Consider the following 14,540-nt stretch of genomic DNA (forward strand, 5'->3'; position numbering starts at 1 on the left):
TTTCTTCCCCAAATTCTCGCCTTTGGCAACTTGTGGCACTGCGGCAACTTTCCATTTCCAAATTGGGAGTCTCCGGGACAAATGGTTGCGCATGTGCGCCCCATCCATAAAACCAATAGCATTAGTCAATATCATCAATTGGCCAGCAAGAAAGTTGCGGTTAAAGCCCGGCCCAAACAATCCTTGGGGGTTTATTGGGAGCACTTGCAGTGGAGCTGATTCCGAGTGGGAGTAACGAGGCCGTTCGATTTCCGATTGACAAATTCGCAGCCATTTATCCGATGGGAGTTTGCGCGCCAGTCGACCTACCAGAACGCGGTTGCACCAATGCCGGCCAGTGCTCCGATTTAATATTATTCTCTTCACCCGGAAAGGCACAGGAACATTTCAGGGAGTCGGTGTACTGGATTACGCCATAGCTGCCGGAGATCATCCACGTGTGATCGTTTCGCAAGAGGGTATCCGCCATGCCCTCGGGCAAACCGCAAACCACCTCGCATTTGACTGTCCGCATGGCACAGATATTGGTGGGTCTGAAGCCCCGCAGGCAGGTGATGAACTCCTCCGCCGAATCCCATATGTAATCGCCCATCAACTTTCTGTAGTTAAGATCCCCCTTGAAAATGGCCAATCTGGAGTTTGTGAGCACGCGATAGAGCTCAATATCCGATTCCACCATCACGAAATAGGGCTGTGGTCCCGTCCAGAAATGCGAAACGGGTGCTATGACGATTTTTTCGGAACTTATTAGTCGAGCCCACTTTTTGCCCAACGCGGATAGGCACTCATCTTCGTGGTGGACCAGATAATTTATTGTCCACTCGACATCGGGGCGAGTAAGATCGGAAATATACCAGGGAATGGCCTTGACATGAAGCCTCACCTGAGTGGCCAAGTTGTTGTCAACCATATATTCCAGCAGCACCATATCGGCGAAGAACTCGAAGCCACCGTTATCGCAGATGTAATCGACTATGCCATTTGGCCCGGGCTTCATCAGACAGTTCCACACCAGCACCGAATCGTTCACCAGAAGGACTCTATCAATGTCAGCCACCTTAGCCAGGACATTAATATCATTCTGGGGTTCTTCCTCTGTAAACGTAAAGGCGCCGAGTTGTATTTCAAAGTGATTACACCACAGATTAATGCGCAGCAGTTTGTGGAAATTATCAAAGGTCTTGGGCAAATCGCGAGTGGCTTTGGCCAAGATCTTCATGGTTTCCTCACTGATTATAAGGTCCTCCTGCTTGAGATGATCGAAGCAGTCGAAGTTGTGCAGAAAGCGGCTGTTCTCGAAGAAGGAGAAGATGCGGCGGTACAGGTAGCACTCGGCGTGCAGCCAACAGGCGCGGAAGAAGGTCCTTTTAGGACGTGGCAGCTCCGAAAGGAAGGCATTCCACTCGGCTTTGTCCGGCTCATTTCCGTGAAACTGCAGGAACTGCCGATCCCGGTTCAGTTCCATCTTCAATCGCTCGATGGCGTCCACTATCTGTTTGACATCCTTGCGCACCTCCTCGCCGAATTTCTCCTCCAACATCGGTAAATCGTTCACCACCCTCATAATGACCTGCTGCATAATTCCCGGCATCCGGGATCTCAGTGTCAAATAGGCGAAACTCTGTTTGTATCTTCCGGAAAGAAGAGAATGACGTGGCGTCGGTCCCTCCATTAGATCCGTGTTGGTGGACCTTTCCGAGTGCGTTGATATACGCCAGCCCATCTTGTTGACCCTGATTTGGGGAGACATCGTGAATTTTTATTGCTAAGCCAAAGAGGAAAAAAAGTAAAAAGGCTGAATGCCTCTTGGAATTCCATCCAAAATCTGATTAAAAAAGCAAAAGTTCTTAACAAATCATTTTCAGCTAAGGAACTTGAAACTCAATTAACTTGGTAAGTTGTCCAAATTAAAGAAAATAATTGTTGATTCAAATCGATATAAATATGCTAATATTTATTTTTATATAAGAATTATACATTTTTTAATTGTTTAATCAACAAAATTATTGCTTTAGCTATAAAAAGGTTTAATAAGAATGGTTCTATCTTAAGGGCATAAACACTAAACCCAACTGGCTTTTACCACTTCTTAATAACTCTAAATTTCGTAATGAAGTTAAATCATGATTTCAACTTAAGACTGCATATATTTCAGATCGCGGATCTGTGATCGCCCCAAGGGAAGTTGCCTGGAAGTGTCCCCACATAAAACCAGCTAAGTACTGTGGGAAACATCTCGGCATTAATGAGATCCCAACTTCCCGTTTCCCATTTCTGGAACCTCTTCCTTCCGACGCCCAGGTGTTATCCGCATCGCGGCATGTCCAAGTGTAATTTACATGGTCGGTGGCAAATAAAATTTGCATATTCCTAGAGTAGTTGCCCTTGATCCTTGATTGCATCCGGTTTGGGATGGGATCGAGTTGCAGTCTCGGAAAAGTGAAAATCATAACAAGGCTAAGGGTTGGGTAAGGGTTAATGCATTTAGCATAATTGTCACATGTTAATAAACAAGTCCGCGGCACTGTGGGAATCTCATTCTCACAGTTGTCGGGGTTAATTCTATGCTAATGGAGCAAGGTGTGCACTTCCTCTATTAACCCTTTTTTTGGATCCGATACCGATCCATTCCGATCCAATTGAATGTTTACCAACTGCGGATGACGCAAGTGTTCGTTCGGATCGTTCAGTTTCTGGCTTATTTGCATAAGCATTTGCCAAAGGAAGACGAACTGATATGATATTATGTGTTTGCCCATGACACATTCATACATATTACACATAAACAAAATTTATAATTTTATGTACTTAGTATTTATAGATCTAAGATTTATGTATTGAAAATATATATATATCAGCCAATCATAAAGTATTATATAATGAAATATTAAATACTTAATTTTTATATTTAAAATAAATAAAATTAAATCACAATAAAATAATAAATGGAAAATAATAATTCTCACAAAAAGTTTCGGTCTACTAAAGTTGCACGAATTACTATTTTCAAAGAATGACAAACATTGTCACTGTGAAGCACTTACCCCTTTTTTATTTTATGTGGCAGACACCGGTGCGTCAAAATAGTGGAAACTTGCGCCTCTTTATCGTGCACCTTAGAGCCCGCCGATTCGCATCCAGGTGTTCTTTTCCACAGAAATCGAAAACTTCCCCCGAGACAATCCGGTTCCAAGTTCGGTGGTGATTCCTTGCCCTAGCTATCTTTGGATTTGCGACTCAAGGTGTTAGATACTTTCGGTGCGCCATTTTAGATCCGCAGTTGCGTCTATTGTGAGTGGCGAGTTTCCGACGAAGACGATACATTTTAAATACCCTTTCCTTGCAAGGGGTGTCTTCAATTTATATATCAATTTAAAACGCTTCGGAGATCCATAAAATGTATAATCAAATCAAATTAAAGTCACTTTCTATAAACTGGGGTATCATTTTTGTAATTGTAGGGTTGATCAGCAAATCATTTATTTTTTTTAAATTTGGAATTTTAACTTAGTTTCAAAATTGTAATGCTAGAATATTTTTTTTAGTTTTACAATTTGGAAAGCATTTCCAATCAATTAGATAATATGATAATTCAATTATTCAAATCTATATTTTTCAGCTAAGTATATTTTATGTTAAGATTTACTAAAATCAATTATATTTTTTACACAATCAAACTGAGGGTTAGGGTACTTTAAACTTCGGTCTTTAAATTAAACTCCGGTTTCTTGTTTTGGGTGAATTTGGAGGGGGTTGAGATTGGATTGCGTTGCCATGTGAAATCATAAACCAAAATCGCCGAGCAGCTGCGCAGTTAGTGTTATTGTGGCCAAGTTCTGGCATGTGCTCATCGCTACGCAATATTGTCAGTCTTTTATTTTGGGGTGTGGGGACCGAGGTCTATGACTGGGCATTGTTCGATTTCGGGATCGAGAAACGAACCCAGCCCAATCAGGTCGAATTAAGATCGAACGGATACCGAATCCCATGAAATAGCAATTCAGCGATCCTCTGTCTGCGATCTTGGGCTATCTCGCCGTTTCCAAATTATGTTCTGCCATAAAAATGCCTCAACTTTCACCCGGCCCAAATAAAAAAGTGACAAAATATGGCTCACCCGGTAATTGCTCCCAGCAGATCAGTGAATATATTTATGTTATTGCTGCCCCCGATCGTTGCAAGTAAAAAATTGCATTATCAGAGTCATAAACAAATTAGGGGACCCAACAAAAAAACCGAGCACGAAAGCGGAGAGAGTGGCAGCTGCATATGTGGACGGATAATCAAGGCTCAAGTGGCGGGTCCCATTAGCTGACACCGCAGCCAGGGAAGTGCACACAATATTTTAGAAACAATGGCCAATGGCACACGGAGAAAAAAAGAATTGGGTACACTGACAAAAATTAAGTTTGTTTTAGAACAACCGTTTTATAGAGATCTAATTCCGATATACATGTTTAGAAGCTTTGTACATATATTACATATGTAACTACATATTCCAATCGAACCGTACATACCAATTACAGCCTACGATAAATTTAATTTTTACTAAAGCGTGGTCTTAACATAAGAATTTACTATACATTTTCTGTTTATGTTTTCTGGATAAAGCTTAAGTAAAAACAATAAAAATACAATCTATTAATATTAGGAAATATATTTATTATCGTGAACAAATTTCTACAGTCTATTAATTATTTTTAATATTTTATTGTTAAATTACATATATTAAATGCCTTGTGCCTTGGAATTATCAATTAAAAGTTTCAATCAATTTAAAATGGTACCTTGGTGTTTTCTATGAACCAATTATTGTCAATAGTTTTTATCTTTATTTAGTAGACGAGTTAGGGCTTCAATATTTTGTACAAATATACGTTAACCCTCTCAGAAGTTCTAGAGATGTTAAAATATTCTAAAATTTGTTCTCACTGCATCCCGAGCTCCTAAGCTCGACAAGATTAATAACTCGCCGGCGCACGTTCAATTAATCTTTCGCTGCGCCTGCTCTGGAAGTGCAACTGGAGTTGGAGCAGACATGGAAATCGAAGTCCCACCCACTGACAACTTAACGGCACGTCTCCGGAACGGATCCACGGCATCCATGGGGACAGTAGTCGACGGAATGGGATGAGGTGGGATCGTGTACCTGCCGCATTGTCAGTGTCAATTGTGACAGTGGATGCGACAGACGCTCACTCCCTGAAAACAAACAAACGGACACGTTCTTCGGGGTGCCCCATCTTCGGAGATGGCCCCATGATCATGCCAAACATTTGCCCATGAACGTGACAAAACTGAAGAACACGCTGCCGAGAATCCACCTAAATTAGTTGTTTTAGCTGCGTCTAAATTTAGGAGCTACTACGACCCCTCGGCTCACAGCGAGATTTTGGGCGTGCGGCAATCCATTGGCCATAAATCAATTATACGGCCCCATCCGTATTTATAGACCGACTTTGGGGCTTCTGTTCAGGTGCATGGGTGAGGGAAATTCCCGATCATATAGCGGCAATAATTTCAAACATTTTCATAGCTCAAATTTATGTAAATACAATGCCGACAGCTCGAATATGCTGCCGCTGCTGCGCCCTAAATTAGCATAAAATATAAATCGAAAATCATTTGTAATAATTAGGCCGACATTTGCTGCTGTTTATAACACTGATTTTTTTTTTGCCAGAAAAAATGGGACACTTCCCAAGAGTTTTCACTTGCACTTAATATGTTTAATTAGGAATCCCTCGAGGCAAGAACAAATGTTTTTGACTTTATTACGGCCAGGGAATACAAAAAAGCAAAAACATGCGAAAGCTGTCAACTAAATTGATGCACCCCAAAGCATTGGATTACAAAAGCCGAGAGCCCACAAAAACTGGAAAACAAAAGCAAATGAGGCTGAAATTGCAGCAGCAGCACCACCACCTCAACCACCATCGAACTGAACCACCAGCACGCAACTTGACTCCTTCCTGTTCACCACAGAAAAAAAATTGAGAAAAAAGTGCAGGAGCAGTCGAATTTTATTTGAATTAGCAACGCGCAATCAAAAACATTCAAACACGCATAAATTGAATCCCGTGGGATGATTTCTGTTTCGGGTTCCCAGTGGCGGTGGCAACCCCCTCGTCGTCCTGCCAGCAACTTGTCACGTGATTTCAATAACAAATAATTCCTGCCGGGAATCATCCCTTAGTCCTGCATCAGAACTACGGCGAAATCCAGCCGGAACCCGTATTCCGTTGAGCGTGGGTAAGTTATTTATCGGTCAGAATCCTTCAGGGAGAAGCTGTGGACCCGAACCTGACCAACCCCGCCTCCCACTGGAATCCCATTCTTCCTCTTTTCTCACCACCTCTGCAAGTGTAAATTGTTCTGGTCATGGGAACATTTGCACTCCATAATGGAGTAGTTATAATCCATATTATGCACTCAATGGGCATTAATTGATTGGCCTGCATAGGGGGTTCCTCTTTAGTTAAATAACTAGGTGTGGCTATGCCATTAAATTAGATACCGCAAATAACTTACATGACTAATAGAAACCGTGTGGAAGATTCCCACATTGAAATTTAAAAAATCAGAAGCAAATTACTCCAATACATTACTATAATAAGATACTATATCTAAAAGAACTCTATAACTGGCATTAAGCAATAAATTTATTTTAAATGTAAGATAGTTTCTTATTTCATAACTTCAATTGCAACACAAAATTTCAAGACGTAAAATGTTTCAGAAAAATATTTTCCTTAAGATGATAAGAATGCATATCTCTAATCGAGTGTCTTTTTCCTTTACCTGCGATAGCGAACTTGAACTTCAGATTGCCCTTCAACTTCACCGAAAAAATACCGCAAAGGATGTTTGCCATTGATAAGTAAATTAAATTAAGCACACCACGAAATTATCTCAAGATGTGCGGATATGCAAATATATTTGCAAGTGATTCAGCTTTTGCCAAATTCGTTCGTATGGCAACTAATAAAGCGGCAAATATTTCATTTTTATGATGTCTCAACATTGCATTAACATAAACGCTGATGCTAATCTTTTTTTCCCATGAAGAACCGAAGAAACATAAACAATTTATTATCGTGATTCATTTATGAAAATAAAATCACAAGCTCGCTGGTGATTATTAGTTGGAGATGAGAGCGCCAAAGCTACCGATCACCGGATCGATCTATCTTTCCAATGCCAAGCGGGTGGTCCCAAAAAACCAACTTTATTCGTACACTGAAAGAAATGCAGCTCTGAGTTAATTATATTACAGAAATGCATATTCTAGTTTTATTTTAAATCATTTTCTTGTGGTTAGAGTTTCAAAAAAATTTGATTTGCACTTTACTAATGATTTATTTCAAAAACTAAGAATTTTAGGTGTACAAATTTTAACTCATTGGAATATATGTATATATCAATTTTTTAAAAATATTTTATTAATATTATCCCAAATATTATATATTGTCATCAGATCAAAATGGAAATATAAAATCATTAGCTGATCAAGTCTTTTATTTTCTGTGTAGAAGACCACATAGACTAGCAACTAAGCTTCTTCCCAGCAGATTAATATCTCAAGAGCGCATTTTAATTAGCGGCGATGAAGTCGAAACTTAATTTATTGTCACTTGGACTAATGAAACACGCCTTAGAGTCCCGAGACTAGGGTTTTTCGACTCCAAACCCCACATAATTGACCAATTTGTGAGTGTGCGTGCGGAGGGTCTCTTATCGCACAGAACTCGAAGCGCACACGCTGTCAATAAAACAAATTAGTTTGAATTATAGACGTAGCTTCTATTTTTTAGTTTCGGACCGCTGACTAATTTATGCGGCGTCGGAAGCTTCAGACTGTTGTCTGCTTTTATTCGATTATAATTACCGTTACCGTACCCGTGTTCTCCGGCCAGATAATAATATCGGATTTCAAAAGCGGCGTTTATGCTCGCTGACCTGGAGCTTCCCCCCCCGACATCCCCCTCCCCCCACCACCATATCAGGCGCCAATAGTTCTAAGATCTTGTTTTGATTGCAGCTCGGTCTGGGCGACGGCGCATTTTTCTTGCAAGAGTACGGGTATTTTCCCCGCATTGTCTGCTCAGTGGCTTGAAAAACCTTCAGCTCGTGACAATGTGAGACAAAAGTCGGCGTGTGGCTGTGGGACAAGCGGCCTGGATCGGATTCGTTTTGGATTTCTGCATACTTTTTTTTTTTTTTTTGTTATTTTAACACACCGCCGCCCGACTTTCTTTTGTCCGCTCCCGAGCGCAGCTGCATACAGCAGATACCCAGATACTCGGATGCCCCGATCCCCAGATACACCACCTTGACGGCGGCAAATTAATGACATTTTGCACTTCATTATGCGACTCTGTGCGGCCGTTTGACACTTTGAAGTGAGGCACTCAGCTGTGGAGCAGTGGAAATCTGTGTGGGACAGTTAGTCTTTGCGGTTTACCTGCCAGGTGATGTGCAGTTAGCTTTTCCTCGCTTTTCCAGGGTTTGATGACACCATCTACATTGTTGTCGAGCTGAGGTCTTCGTGGGCTGACCAAGCAGGAATTGAAATTGGTCATGAGCAGAATCGAATGATCATGGGCAGATGGATACGAACTAAAATTGATTGAGTTAGGGGTTAGGACCAAGGTGATGGATTAGGGATTTACTTGAAAATTACCTCGCGGCAGGAGGCATATGGGATTGAAGTATCACCATTCACTGCGAATGTGTTTTCAATTATATATTTTAAAATTGTAAGAGGTATTTGAGAAAATAAATTTGAGTTTGATAACTAATAAAACGAAAATATTAATAATCAATATATTTAAATTTATGTTTAAAGATCTTAAAAAAAGTAGCAAGAAGTCTGCTTTGCAAATACGTTTTCCCATTACTAAATAATTTCTAATAATTTCTAACAACAAATCCATTAAAGTATAGCTTTAATATATAATGTTCATTGCTTAAAGCCAAAAAAAAAATCATCTTAAATTGTTTAAAGTCGTTGTTTTATTCTCCTATGCCTTCAGAAAATTTTAAAATGTATTATTCTCTTATCCTGTAGAGATTTATGTAATACATCATATCTTTGAAATCAGTTACCATTATTTAAGATCAGCTAACGATGCATCAAAGAACTATTAATGTCTCTACACAAACCCAACTGCAGTTAATTAAAATTCAAATTCACTTTTCAATGTACTATCAATGATCGTTTCTTATTGTTAACGTTACAATGATCACGTATACAAAAATAGAATTCGCCCAGCTGAGCACACCGGTTCGTTACAGGATTTTGGCGCCAAATACCCGTGGTATGGAACAATCAGGACCAAGACGAAATCAGTTCCTTGTGGTACGTGTCACCGTCGGCAGATGTGGGAATGGACGAGGATCGGATCGGGGGGTGCTTGCAGCGACTCCTTGCAAGACGCTCGACGAGGGGTTGGCCCGGAAAGTAACGACCAAAACTGCAGTTCCACCACCGGTTCACCGGCATTATTCCGCCGAAGGTTGTCTGGTGATGCTGTTGATTTTGGGGTGGGCCAACTGCGCCAGGTAGATTTGCACGAACCTCTCTCTTTTGGCGCATTCCAAGGCACTCAGAGCTCCGCTCGAATAAAAAGCCAGGTAACTGCCCGGGCACATGCCCATTTTGGGGTGGAAGTGGAGGTTTCAGCCAGATGGCGAAATTTCATGGCCGTTAGGGGTTCATTTCTGCCGAGTGCACCTATTTCCGAGGAGGAGGAGGAGGATGACGACCGGAACAATGCTCCGGGAAAGGTTGATTTACCTTAGATCTGCGCGATGTTTGCCCCGCTGATTAATATTTTTGTGGACGTCTGAGTGGGTACACTGCATTGTTGTTTGGCTGGCATTTAATGGCGGGGCCAGTGTCACGTGCTGATCCTACGCAGCTGCTTGCTGGAGAGGATTGGTCTGATAAAGATCAATTGGAAAGCTAAGTGCTGATTTTCTTTTAACGTTTTAGCATTGTTCTGCGGATACAACAGCGGGGGAATTTATTTAATAAAGGAAAAGCTTTGATAGGGGCTAAATAAATATATCAGAACTATTGTTTATCTTCAAAATAATGGATATTATATATTACTCTGTCTCTACAGAATAAACTTTGCTTAACTTCTTTAAAAAAGAGTTTATATTGTATTTATTAATAGCATTTAAATTAAAAGGTAAACTTTAAAATGAAGCCTAACTTTTTTTTAAATATTTATTTAAAGACGTTTCAACCGAGATGGTCTTTTAATTAACTTAACACTCTTGAAAATATCACATATGATGATGAAAAATGAACCGTAAAGACTTTGAGTTCATCAGTTGTCTCCACAAAAAGTATTTAATTCTTATTGATCTCATATTAAGGTTTTCCATTTTGAAACTCTTGGGAATTATTTACCTAAATTAAATATCTGGAAAATCGTCTGATTCGCTTGTAGAATTCAGTCAGCGGAAAATGTGATCGTTTGAGCCAGGCTTAGCATTACTTGAAAAATGAACATTGGGCCAATAAGCAGCTTAGTGAAATGATAGCTGAAAGATCCTCTGAAGATCCATGAAATACATCTCTTAAGATCGTGGGACGACTGAAAGTTGGAACAAGAGCGACCCCAAAGAGTGAAGAGAGTGGAGAATTGTGGAGTCTTTCGGCTCGAAGCTTCTCTTAACGGGGCTCCAAAGAGCAAGCTCACCTGCTCCCAAAGAGAGACCATCCATAAGGTATATGGGGAAAAGCGATCGTGTGAGGCGGACCCGAAAGAGGTTTATAAATAAACTTGCTGTGCCAGTTGGTCGGGTATATATAATGCTATATAGTAAGCTTGCCACCAGCTGCCGCTCACTCACACCATCGAAAATCAGGGGAAATACGAGCTAAACCAAAGAGGCAGCTGGTGGCGATCGTCGAGAGAAACAGAGAGTGAGAGAGAGAGAGAGAGCCCTGTGGCACGTGCTCGCTTTTTACACACAGATTTGTCCCTCCACAGATTCTCTCCCCGATTCCCTATGTCGTACCCCCGTATTGCCCGATCCGATCTGCAGCTGTATCTGCGTTCAATGAACGCACAGCTGTGTGGCGTGGCTCGATCGCTGAATGGATCTTTGGCTCGTGTGGTTCGGGGTGGATTTACAGAATCCGGGGCGACATCGGAAGTAGGTAGTTGCCAAGATCCTTATTGCCCAAAGGGGGTTGATCATCCTGCCAGGGGGTTGATCGGGAGTCTATAAAACCATAGCGATCCTTGCCGGGTTGCATCATTCGAGCAAGGAACTCCAAGCGATCGAGACGCGTGTGGCAAAAGCAAATGAGTGAGCAGTGATTTAAGTTCAAAGATCGGTATTAAATACAGAACAGAGATCGGTGGTCAGTGAACATAAGGAATATTAACGAAATAATAATGGATAAACTCAAGTACAGCCGCTGTCCGCTCAAGAAGCGTCCGATAATGGTGGAGGAGTCCTGCCCAGAGGATCACTTAAGTCATGGTGGGTTTTTGGTTATAACTTATAGCAATTGGAAAATATTAACTTTTTCATAATTTTCACAGATGAAGGTCCTGTGGACTTGAGTGTGGCCTCGGCTGCAGTGCCCTTGGAACCCCATTGGTTGGCCAAAGCGGAACCGGAACCTCAAACGGTGCCTACGGAATTGAGACGCCGCTTCGATGCCGCCATGAGTCAGACTAAGGAGCAGTTGGCCCGGCGTATTTGGGAGGAAACCCGTGAAATAGCCCGCGCTTTTCCGGATGTCTTCACCCGCGAGGAAATTGCCAAGAGTCTGGCCCGGCTGGGCTATGGAGAATTCGAGCTGCCGCCTGAGAAGGAGGTAATGGAGCCGGAAACGGAACCGGAACAGCAAATCCCCTTGGGTTACACCAGAGATGCTAACCCTACCATCATCAAAGTGGAACCCACCGAAGAGGAGCATTTTCCCCTGCGAAACTACAACAATAACCTACTGAAAAGCATAGCCGAGTATGAGGATTGTATGAAAATGCAGCCGATTAAAGAGGATATTGTTCCGGTTCCACCAGCACCCCAGATGTACTATCCACCCCCCACTCCACTGGCCGAACCCGAAGATCTATCGGTGACCCAGAGGAGAGTTCTAAGTGAGAATATGAATCTGCAGAATGTGGCCAGGGCATTGCTCAGCATGCAGCACATGGCTCCGCAGCATCAGCATGCGCCACCTCCGCAGGATATGGAGGACATGGATCAGGAGAATCAGGACCTCAACCAGCTGAAGATCAAGAGCAGCAATGATCTGTACTACCAGTGTCAGCAGTGCAACAAGTGCTATGCCACCTATGCGGGATTGGTTAAACATCAGCAGACCCACGCCTACGAGAGCACGGAGTACAAGATCATAAGGAGCCAGCCCGGAGGATCGGGTGCCATAGTGGATCAAACCGAGTTCTGCACCGATCAGGCTTCGGCCTTGATTCAGGCAGCCAATGCAGCATCGGCGCAGAGTATGCAAAAGCCGGTGGGAGTGCCGAGATATCATTGCCAGGACTGTGGAAAGAGCTATTCCACCTACTCGGGACTCTCCAAGCATCAGCAGTTCCATTGTCCTTCGGCGGAGGGCAATCAGGTGAAGAAGGTGTTCAGCTGCAAGAATTGCGACAAGACATACGTTTCTTTGGGGGCCCTCAAAATGCACATTCGCACCCACACGCTGCCCTGCAAGTGCCCCATTTGCGGCAAGGCCTTCTCGCGACCTTGGCTCCTCCAGGGTCACATACGCACCCACACGGGGGAGAAACCCTTCAGCTGCCAGCACTGCAATCGTGCCTTTGCAGATAGGTCGAATCTCAGGGCCCACATGCAAACCCACTCGGATGTGAAGAAGTACTCCTGCCCCACCTGCACAAAGTCCTTTTCGCGCATGTCCCTGCTGGCCAAGCACTTGCAAAGTGGCTGCCAGAGTGAGCAGAATGGAGGTCAAAGTGGGTCGGGCGGTGGCTTCGACCAGCAGCAGCTCCAACAACACCTGCAGGGCTACGAGGAGGGTCACAATCCCCACCAGGTCTACTATGCCGGCAGTGTGGGCAGCAGCAATGGCGAAGAGGAGGAGGGCGGAGACTACACCATGCCTCCACCACCAACGGCCATTTATTAATCCTTAAGCTTAACCATAACCTAAGTCAGTTTAGCCAAAGTCAGAAGTCGGAAATCATAAGATTCAGGGAAAAGTCAGTGCCAAAAATTAGTCAGGGCAATTTTATTGCCTCTTAGGGTCTCTAGTTTATCACAACTATTTATTTAGAGTTATTGCTAAACTATTCCAATACTCATATCGCAGTTGAGAGCTTAGTCTTAGATTGTTTTCGTTGACAATTCCTTGTATTATAAATCGTTGTTAAAACTCATTCGTGTACAAATCGAAAAGGTGCCAGAGAATAAACCCCACACATACCACTTACTAACCTTTAATTTAATTTTATAATTTATTTTACATTTACCATTATGATTTAAGCTTTGTAAATATGGTGAAGGTAGCCATTTACTTGCATGTATTTAATTTTAATTTTTTTAATGAATAAAAAAAAGAAACCGAAATCTAAAATTGTTGTTACTTTGCTTAAGGTATAGTTTATTTTATTTATCTGCAAAAACTGTTTTAAAGTTTGGGAAAAGAAAGTAAACACACTTTTTTGACGCTCATAAAAATTACTTTATTTGCTATATCTCTAAATTTATCTATTGGATGAACCGCTCGAATCGCATCACAATCATCAAAGATGCAATCTCGGAAAAGCTTTGTAGGTGTCATTTATTTATCGCTGCACTCGAAATAAAAACCCCTGAAATCGAGACATTCAACCGTCAATGAGACTCAATGGGGGGCTACAAAAAAGCAATACATATATATATATAAAGCCGTTTATATGTATGGAAATGTATTGAAAATCGCTGCTTAAATCAAAATTAATTGCCAGAATAATAATTGTTTTGAACGTAAAGCGCCGAAATGCAAACGGCAAACCGGAGGAGAATTGGCGCAGCTGCAATTGCAACTGCAACTGCGACTGCGTCACCGGCAACCAGCAACCAGCAACGAGCAACACTACAACCAGCAACTAGCAACATCAACAACAGCAGCAGGCGGCAAGCGCCAACAGTCTAGTATTTTTGTGGGCCTGTTGCAGTTGGCGAAATCCACTCAAAACAACAAACCAAGCGATGAATCATCGATTTTTGTTTTCGGTTTTTAAAGGCGAAATAAAAAGTCCACATAAGCCGGCTCTTGGTACAGCCGCACGCAGCTAGATGGCGCTAGTGGGCAGCCAGGCAGGCAGGCGAGCTCAATTAAACGCGTTTTCCAGTTGCCGCGATCTTGCCGCTTTTCCGCACTGCAACACAGCCGCACCTTACTTTATATAGCGAAAAGCCCCACCCACCCTGCATCCCCACCTGGATCTCCAGCGACCCGCTCAACTCACTCGCATTATTATAAATGCCGTCCACGCAGTTTTTAACGCTCCAAAACTTCCAGTTTACTTTTTGTTCAT

At 42.3% G+C, this 14,540-nt stretch overlaps 2 protein-coding genes across 2 annotated transcripts; one reads left to right on the forward strand and one right to left on the reverse strand.

Moving 5' to 3' along the window:
* Positions 1-244: 244 nt before the first annotated feature.
* Positions 245-1,798, reverse strand: LOC108040475 (damage-control phosphatase ARMT1). The gene has a single exon (XM_017117957.2). It carries the CDS (start codon positions 1,748-1,750, stop codon positions 275-277), a length of 1,476 nt encoding a protein of 491 aa, XP_016973446.2. The 5' UTR covers positions 1,751-1,798; the 3' UTR covers positions 245-274.
* A 9,496-nt stretch (positions 1,799-11,294) lies between these two features.
* Positions 11,295-13,587, forward strand: LOC108040474 (oocyte zinc finger protein XlCOF8.4). Its single transcript, XM_017117956.2, has 2 exons — positions 11,295-11,508; positions 11,571-13,587. Exons 1-2 carry the CDS (start codon positions 11,421-11,423, stop codon positions 13,145-13,147), a joined length of 1,665 nt encoding a protein of 554 aa, XP_016973445.2. The 5' UTR covers positions 11,295-11,420; the 3' UTR covers positions 13,148-13,587.
* Positions 13,588-14,540: the final 953 nt, after the last annotated feature.

This window comes from Drosophila rhopaloa, unplaced genomic scaffold, assembly GCF_018152115.1.
Source record: "Drosophila rhopaloa isolate 14029-0021.01 unplaced genomic scaffold, ASM1815211v1 contig_2, whole genome shotgun sequence".
Taxonomy (NCBI): Eukaryota; Metazoa; Arthropoda; class Insecta; order Diptera; family Drosophilidae; genus Drosophila; species Drosophila rhopaloa.

Coding starts and splice junctions, on each gene's coding strand:
- LOC108040475 (XM_017117957.2), bottom strand. CDS start 1,750: ATGTCTCCCCAAATCAGGGTCAACAAGATGGGCTGGCGTATATCAACG.
- LOC108040474 (XM_017117956.2), top strand. CDS start 11,421: ATGGATAAACTCAAGTACAGCCGCTGTCCGCTCAAGAAGCGTCCGATA. Junction 11,509..11,570: donor AGAGGATCACTTAAGTCATG/GTGGGTTTTTGG, acceptor TAATTTTCACAG/ATGAAGGTCCTGTGGACTTG.